At 34.4% G+C, this 9,047-nt stretch overlaps 1 protein-coding gene across 1 annotated transcript; it reads right to left on the bottom strand.

The window, feature by feature from the left end:
- Positions 1-545: 545 nt before the first annotated feature.
- Positions 546-9,047, bottom strand: schlank (ceramide synthase schlank). The gene is made up of 5 exons (XM_088192610.1): positions 8,491-9,047; positions 8,194-8,415; positions 8,005-8,123; positions 7,789-7,933; positions 546-1,148 (listed from the first exon to the last, which is right to left on the bottom strand). Exons 1-5 carry the CDS (start codon positions 9,001-9,003, stop codon positions 990-992), a joined length of 1,158 nt encoding a protein of 385 aa, XP_088048736.1. The 5' UTR covers positions 9,004-9,047; the 3' UTR covers positions 546-989.

Consider the following 9,047-nt stretch of genomic DNA (forward strand, 5'->3'; position numbering starts at 1 on the left):
GATATTTATGCTCATCTTTGTAGATTCTTTCTAATAAAAATTTGATATGTATTATAATAGCAGAGAAACGATACGACTATTGTTAACGTCGTAGTGTTGAAAAAGTTAAATGAATTCGGGATTTTTTAATATATTTAATTTTATTGTTGTGTAATATGGACTGATATGTAACTAGGTAAAATTTTGAAAAACAGCCGCCCAAGTGTCAAAACATATAATATAACTAATTAATATTTTAAGTTTGTGTCCCACTAAAAATGCGAAAGTAATAGAATGTTCTGCTGCCAAGTCAAAGCAATAAATATTTAAAAAATAAAATAAAGTAAGCAGTCACTTGGAATATTATTTAGATTACGCCAATATTGTTTAATTTCAGTTACAGGACTTTCATTATTTATTTTTTACACACATAATTTTCATTATTTATTTTTTGGTATTATTTTCTTTAGGAAGAAATAAAAGACTGGTCTAATTGCACTGTAGAACGCGCGGAAAGGAATAGCTGTCGAGGAGAAGGCAGAACATAAGATAAAGTAAAGGTCGAATTCAAACTTGGTTAAACGCATTTTATTCAAACTATAAGTCAACAACATACATCCGGCTCGTTTAAAAAAAGGATAAACGACACTCTAAGTAGGTGCACAGGTGTGTATAAAAGTAAGTAAGTATGCTAAATAGACAAACGTAACGAAATCGATATAGTATAAAATAAAATAAGATAAATCTCTGGAATGGATCGACAAAGACGACGACTAGCGCTCGACGGGAGAAGCGGAATACGGAAAAGCAGACGGCGCAGGGCCGCTGAATAGGCGGATCGCGGCCATCTCCCCTTCTGACTAGAGTTCGAAAAGAGAGGTGTTGAGAAGTTTGCGTGTATGAATGTGTGTTTGTGTGTGTACGTATATGCAGCTCGGCGAAGACGCGCCAGCTTCGTCTTTTTGAAAATTTGTTCGTAGATTAACTAGCGGGTCAGCGATGCTCGACTTTCATCGCTCCCCCTCAGCTCTCGAGTCCCGCGCTCTTCGGCGCAAAGGCGACTCCTCCGCAGATAAGGCACTTTGGTTATTCTTTGGCGACTTCTCGCTCGCCGGCTCATCGGAGCTGTCGGACACCTCCGAGCTAGAGCTCCTGATGTCACCTTCCATCTGCAAAAGAGGAGATTCGATTTAGCCAGTCCGTTCTGCAAATTGTCTTGCAACCTACCACAAAAATTTAAAAATTAACAAATCGTAGTTCCCGATTCGCCGACATTTACTTTTCCCACCTGGTGACAAATCTTATCACATAATATCAATATGAAAATTACTCGATGATAAATAATACTGTAAATTAATTTAAAAAAACATCATTTGAGATAAGTAATTTCACTCAGTTTTTAATTAATTTTTAAGCTGTCAGCCTAATGACTCAGTCCCGGAAGTTCTTATCTTATAGGAAGTGAAAATACGCTGTCAATACACTATTATAAAAATTATTAAGAAATATGTACTGTTTAATAAAAAATAGATGTGTCCTTAGTTTTAGTTATAAGTTATCAATTATTTAAATTTAATCGTTTTACTTAACACATTGAATACTGGGCATTATTCCTAAAAATGGAGCCGTGCGGCGGGGATTATTTGCGAAAATTAGGATACAAACTTTTTTTTTTTAAAACATCGTAACTCTTTAATTAGTCAACGTTTTAACGTCAAATTTTGAAAACAGATTAATGATGATCGTTTTTTTGTATTCGCAATGATAAAATCAGTAAACGTCAAACTGTGGATCGCGTAACAATAAAATAAAATATAATTTTTAGTTTAGAATAACCAAATATATATATATTTTTGAATAAAAACAATAAAGATAATAATAAAATGATGATAAAATACTGTTGTATATAATAGAAACCGAAAATATCTAATTTTGTGACCTATACAATCAATTCAAAATTTTTAACACTTGACGGTCAAGTTACGCAGCGATATTTGCACGACACCCAACTGTCCAATTTCGAACAAACGTAACGTTTGCCTATGGCTAAATGTAATCTTTTATTGTTTATGTATTATTATTTTATATTTCTGTTATAATTTATGTATTATTATTTTATATAGTATATTTAATATAATTAAAAATTATCAGTGATTCTAAACATTTTATTGCTTTAATATTATATATTTACCACTTTTTGTATTTTTACCACACGGTACGCAATGTGTTAAAATAATGAAAAACGCGCACTTACTGTATACTTCGCATCCAATAAAGACTCGAACCACCAATGTGCTTGGATAGTTACACAAATTAAAGTCCTAATTTTTGCAAATAATCCCCGCCGCACGCTCCATTTTTAGGAATAATGCCCGGTATTCAATGTGTTGGTAATTGAAAACATGTTGAGAACAGTTTATTTAATTTGAACAGATCGGGATCATTTCAGGTCTAAATATTATAAAATATCACATTTGGGATTGATGAATCTGCATTTAAATGCCCACGATACCTCTACATACATATATATATATATATATATATATAACAGAAAATAATGATAAATAAAAAACGTTATATTTTATATTATAAAAATATGAATTTGATTTACTGTAATTTATTTCTTAGAAAATAGTATCAATAAATGAAGGAGTACGAAATAAATAAGCATTACAAAAATATATTGTAAACCTAACAAAATATAATAATGCAAAAAGTTGTAAAATAAATTACCGCAATTAAAAGTTGAGAATCACTGATTATTTAGTTATAATGCTTCGGGTTGATAATATGTACTTAGATATTAGGTCTAGCTCAACATTTCTTTTTTTTTATGCGGTTACCTTTGAATATTTTGGGTTTTTTGTAATTTTGTAGATAAGAATTTCAAGAAACATATCTCTAAAAAAAATTACCATCTTTACCTGAATCAAACCGATAAGGTGGGGTTTTTCGTTAACATTTTTATAACAGCGTGCGCTTAGCCTAACGGAAACGTTACATTTGTTCGAAATTGGACGGTTGGGTGTCTTTCGAATATCGCCGCGTAAATCGATCGTTAAGTGTTAAAAATTATTTAAATATATTTATATATTATTGATACGTGATTCGCAATTTGGTATTGAGTGATTTCACTATTTCTAATAAATAATATGTGAGATAATTCCATAGAAAAAAATTGTATATATATATGTAAACATACATCTTGAAACGAATTTATTTTACCCGAGTTTTGAGCCTCTGGAATTTAGAATTTCTACTTTTTTGAACTATTATTAGTTAATATGATATTAGTAACATCTGTAGGTAAATCCCTAAATAAATAAGTTACAGTAAATACGCAGTTTACGTGGGTTTTTTTCGTATGAAGTTAAAATGACGAAACGCACAAATTTGTGCACACCGACGCAACGGCAGGTTTCTGAAACGCACAAATTTGTGCACACCGTACGCAATGAGTTAAGATGATGCTGGTTTATAACCATTTTCACGTTTTTTTATTAAAAAATTAAATCAAACTTATCACTAGAAATTTTGACAAAAAAACTATCATCTAAAAAAGCATAACAACATCAAAAGAGAAACCAATATCTAACTTACTTAATGTATGTTGAAATTGTAGAGTGAGAAATTCTAAAGCGAGATGTGCTTTTTGAGTTAATATTTAAATATAAGATGGGTTCTAACGCAGTCACCGATACTCGTATAACTCGTATAACCGGTGTTACTCCACACCTGGCACACGTATGTTAACATATAACTAACGGAGTTTTGCGACAGTAAGTTATTAGTTAGATAGGCGAATTTTGCAATAAACCCAATATTCATAAAACATATTACAAGTCCAAAAATCTTGCAACAAGATATGTGCTGTAACTAGAGATCTCAATTATTTATAGTTTTCAACTATTAGAATATTGAATAAAAAATGGATGAAGTATTGGAATATATTCGTAATTGTTTTCTCGGTTTTTACCAATATTAATTTATTTAACCGATTAGTGCAAAAAATCAATTAATTGCCTATAAATATTATTTAATTAAAACATAATTATTTTAATTATTCATTAATTACTTTCATAATCGTTAAACTTTTTGAATTATGTAAGATATGTATAACACAATGCTGTGCAAATTAATGATCAGCGAGAACGTCAAATCTAAAATGCTTGATTTATTATTATACTTTTTGATCAGGGACGTCCTTTTAGTTTTTTCAAATAATCACAATTAATAAGATAAGCTACGATTGAATTAGTTCAGCAAAATTGATGGAACATTTTAAATACATAATTTTATCGAATTTATTGTATATACAATAGCTAATTATGTTTGGAACGAATTTGATATACATAAAGATTGTATCCATATCAGCGTTCGTTTTGATTTACATATAAATTAATTAACCAGGATTAAATTAATTGTGATCAAATTATTGAACTGATTGAAATAAATCTTTGCGTCTCAAGACAACAAATACAAAGACATAACACTAACTTCACAAAAATCTGCGACACACACCCGCGTTTGAGATAAGTGTTAAACGATAACAAAAATATTTTATTTCATTCCACTAACGAATTCTTCCAATTTCAGTCATAGTACACACCTATGAACATTCTATTCACAAATGTTTTTCGAATGCGTAAAGGCTTTTTTGTTGTTGAGAAGAAGTGTCTCATTCTTAGATTTTGAGACAAAATAAAGGCACATTAAGGACCATGGATTTTGGAGCGGCACTAGTCACTCAGGTATATTGAGAGAAAAAGCGACTACCTGGGTTGCTCGTATAAAAATTGTTTCATGCTAAGATTTTTTCAAATTTCATTTGAGATAGTATAAACGAATATTCGTTTAGTTGAAAATCAGGCGAATAATTCGAATATTCGATTGAGAAAAAGTAAAATATAAGTACGTTGAATTTTAAGAGCTGGTAACGCAACAGTGCAGCGGGTTATAATAGACTAGCATTAAATAGGTAGCCGCTTAGGACCGTAGCACATGTAGCGATCTGAATGAAGATTGATGATAAAAATAATCGACACAATTATTCAACCTATGTTTTAACGGATGATGCGCTGCGAGTAAATAATTATTTTATTGATTTGACCTATAACTGATTTAGACACGACTGTTCAAATTGATCATATAATATGTACATATGGCATATACATTGGCAACCTACTAAATAGGACATTCAACAACATGCTGGCAATAAAAAAACTTGAGGTAATAAGTGATACAATTAACTAACTGTTTAAAGCTTCAAGTAAAATTTCGAGTCTACTTAACCCTTCAGGCACGTATGACGTGCACCGCATGCGGATCAAAAACCCCTACAGGGACGTATGACATATGGATGGATGACTTTATCATATTCTTATAAGAACAATAGTTTCGTTCAAATAACTTGATTACTATAAAAAATGGATTCAAGCTTGAGTTATAAATATTTTTTTTTATTTGAAGAAACGTTCAATTTATCTTTTTTTTAAAACTACGACACCAACTTGTCGGCATACACAAAGGATTTCAATTTTTGACACATTCAATTCCCATAAAGAATGATGTTTACTAGGGTATTTCAAGTATTATTTTTTTCGGATTTTTATACATACTATTTTCGACAGTGTGTTACTGAAGTCTGTTCGAATAAGAACTTCTTTCGCGTTCTAATTTGCGATCTTCTTTTACATTAGCGTGTAAGTAGTTTGCCTGATTACTTTGCGATATGTGTTACATTATTTTTATTACGATATTTTTTTTTATTTATAAAGCCCAATCAAAATGGCATCTTTTTTGAAAAAACCACTATTAGAGTCATCAAAAGTTCGCGATTCAGATTCAGATAATATTGTACATCAAGTGAATCTGATGTTGAAGAACAAGAGCGCCATGAAGTATACAATTTTTTGAAAAACCTCATTGAAAGAAAAAGAATGAAAAAATGGTACATGAAGATTTTCCAGCGGTTACTGAATTCTTTGATTATAAATTCAATGATAGTATATAAGGAAAATACTGAAAAAATAATTAAGCATCTTTCATACAGAATGCAACTTGTTGAGGGATAATTTTTGAAATATAGTTCCAAAACAGAAACTCCCAACACATAGAACACCCTCTGAAAATCTACTTAGTAGACTAACAAAAAGACATTTATTCTGAAAGTTGATTATATTTTTTTATTGAAATTAAATAATTTATTACGATTTAAATAAAAAAAATGTTGACATCCACTGGAAAGAAAAATCATTTCTGCCCAGAATATCAACAAAAATGTTTCCAAAACAAAAAAACAATTTAAATATGATAAATGTTATTTTTTATATTGAAACTGAATAAAAAAGCATTCCAGTGGCTCTCAAAGTATTAATTGATCAAAAGTATGCTATTAAACCTAGAACCAAATATTAATATTAGTTTTACCTTTATCTATATCAAGAAAAAATGAAACGTCCCTGGGACTGAAAATCTGTTTCAGGCATACGAGCCTGAAGGGTTGAACCACTTTAAATGTGAGTTGAAAAAAACTATTTTTTATATCATTAAATTATAGTATATATAACCTCTGAAGGGAGAGAAAAACATAAAAAAGAAAGTAATAGCAGATAAACATTGTGTCAAATTAAAGTTAGAAATGTTTCACACGTGTGACATTTTTAAATTTTCTATTCTTGGACATTAACACTAATGTGTGATAATGGATGTCTATTTTGAGTGGCTGTGGTTTTTTTCAATATAAAGATTCACACACATTAATAGGTGTGCCCGCCCGGGAAGCGGTTAAATTTAGTAAATAATAATAAGAAGTTTTATAGAGAATATTTTTTTATTTATTATGAGAAGTGCACGTGGGGGTTCCTATAAAACGAAAATCAGTCAGTTAAAAACATATTAGAAGATCTTAATATTTCAAGAAATTGAGCATATAATGCTTAATAAAATATATGTGAAAAAGTTAACTAGGTCTGAATAAACTTGTGTATGCATAGATTAAAAAATTATAAGAATTTAAGAAAATCTACTTAAAACTACCTTAGGATAAGGAAAATAATTAAAACATTCAAATTCATTAAATTTAATATAATAGGCTCTGACGTAAAGCGATATGTAAGATTTGCGATTGAAAAGTTCATCCCGGGAAATACTGTTTATTTTAGTTATAAAATTAAAAGAAATATATGTGAATATTATGAAGTGTATAAACATATGCTAAATAAAAGGTATGGTTTTTCAGTAGGACAATGAACCCAAGCACAATTCACTTATGGCAAAAAAGCAGTTTTGAGTCAATATTTTGGAATGGAAATCACACCGCTTATAAACAAGTTTAAAAGAATTTGGAATAAAAAAGAGGTGATTTTAAAATTTTATAAAAATTGGAATGAAAGTTAAACTGTAGGTGATAACGACTACTAATTTTGTTGATTTAATTTTATATTGAAAATAATTATCAAAATGAGTATATTGTAGTTTTATTCACTTATATGTATATTCCAAGCATCCACGTTTGACCTTCAACGACAAAACTATTCTAAAAGCGGTAAAAGTAGTATAAGCAATTGACATGTAGACATTTCATCGAAAAGTTATCTAATCTAACAATTCTTGTAGCTTTTCGATTCCTTAAATGTTTAACGGAGATAAGAATTTATGAGGGACTAACTTTGTTAATTGTTTTTATCTACTGTAGATTTATCGATTTAGTGAATCACAGGTGTGACACAGGTGTTTTGTTTAGATAAAAAGTATTTGACAAATTGTAAAAACTCTCAAATTTAATATTAACATATCATTTTCGCTCACCTGACCGGCGGCCAGAGCTTTGTACGCCACCTTCAGAATGAGCCACGTCCAAATGACGTGCAGGAACAGCAGCAGGCACAGGAGGCCGTTGAAGAAGTAGTACGCGGGGAACATGGGCAGTAGCATGGGCGCTCTGACAGTCGTGCTGCAACGAAGGAGACGATGAGATTTAGAGACAACGAGGTGAAAGGAAGACGCGTCGCGTCGGACGCCCACCTCCAAATGATGTAGAACGGGAATATGCCCAGCCGCGTGACGATCCACAGCACAGTGAAGACGCCGAAGATGCAGTCGCACAGCTTCTGGTAGTTGGCGTACTTGGTCATCTTGGCGGCCTGCGGATCAGAGAGGGGACGGTCAGACGCGGGAGGGCGGTCGCGCTAGCGGCGAAGGAGACGCGCGCACCTCGAGGAATATGTCGGCGCAGTCGTGCACTAGCAGCACGAGGGTCCCCACGCGGTGCAAGTTACAAATCCAGCTGAAGCTCATGAGCGTGATGGTGGCGATGTGGTGGACGAACATCTGCCAGAAGTCCTTGCGCTTCACGTCGAAGAACTGCGAGATGGCCAGCGACCAGTAGAAGGAGAGCGAGATCATGTAGTACCACCACACGTCTCCGGTGACGCCCTGGGGGAGGCGGTCAGATTAGATCGACGGCGACGGACAGAGACGGGAGAGACGAGAGACGGAAAGAAACGTCACCTGGTGAGGGTAGCCCAGGTAGCAGTGGTCCACGTCCCACAGCCAGCTCTTGTTCCAGAGGACGTAGGCTCCGAAAGCGGTGCTGAAGATGTAGTAAGTGCAGCGCCACGCGTTCTCGCAGAACTTAACCAGCGTGGAGGGCCTGTCTTGGTTGCGGCGCTTCCGCCACCAGCGCTCTACCCGGCGGTCCGTCCAGCCGAGGGGCTCCGCCAGCGCCGCCGCCTGCTTCCGCTTGAGCTTGGACGAAGCGGCGTAAGCGACCTCGAGCGTCGGCTCGGGTTCGGCCCGCTTGGGGCGCGCGTTGCGGATGCCCACTGAGATGCCAGCGGGCGCGAACCAGAAGCGCTCGAGCAGGAAGCGCAGCGCCAGCATGCCCAACGCCATGGGCAGCGGGTAAAGCAAATGTTTCGGGATGGTGTGTGGCGGTTCGGCCAGATCGGCCCACACGGTGCCCGGCGGCAGCCATAGGCTCTCGGGCCAGAAAGCGGCCGACGCCCGCTCCGCCAGCGTCATCGCGACGACGGCCTCCTAACCTCCGCCCCCGCGCGTTCGCGAAC

Source organism: Plectrocnemia conspersa, unplaced genomic scaffold, assembly GCF_051122295.1.
Source record: "Plectrocnemia conspersa isolate PC_06_02 unplaced genomic scaffold, ASM5112229v1 ptg000009l, whole genome shotgun sequence".
NCBI classification, from domain to species: domain Eukaryota; kingdom Metazoa; phylum Arthropoda; class Insecta; order Trichoptera; family Polycentropodidae; genus Plectrocnemia; species Plectrocnemia conspersa.

Excerpts from the sequence above, each read along its gene's own strand:
- schlank (XM_088192610.1), bottom strand. The coding sequence starts at position 9,003 with ATGACGCTGGCGGAGCGGGCGTCGGCCGCTTTCTGGCCCGAGAGCCTA. Across the intron at positions 8,416-8,490 it reads ACCTGGGCTACCCTCACCAG|GGCGTCACCGGAGACGTGTG; the intron begins GTGACGTTTCTT and ends CGCCTCCCCCAG. Across the intron at positions 7,934-8,004 it reads CCGTTCTACATCATTTGGAG|CACGACTGTCAGAGCGCCCA; the intron begins GTGGGCGTCCGA and ends CCTTCGTTGCAG.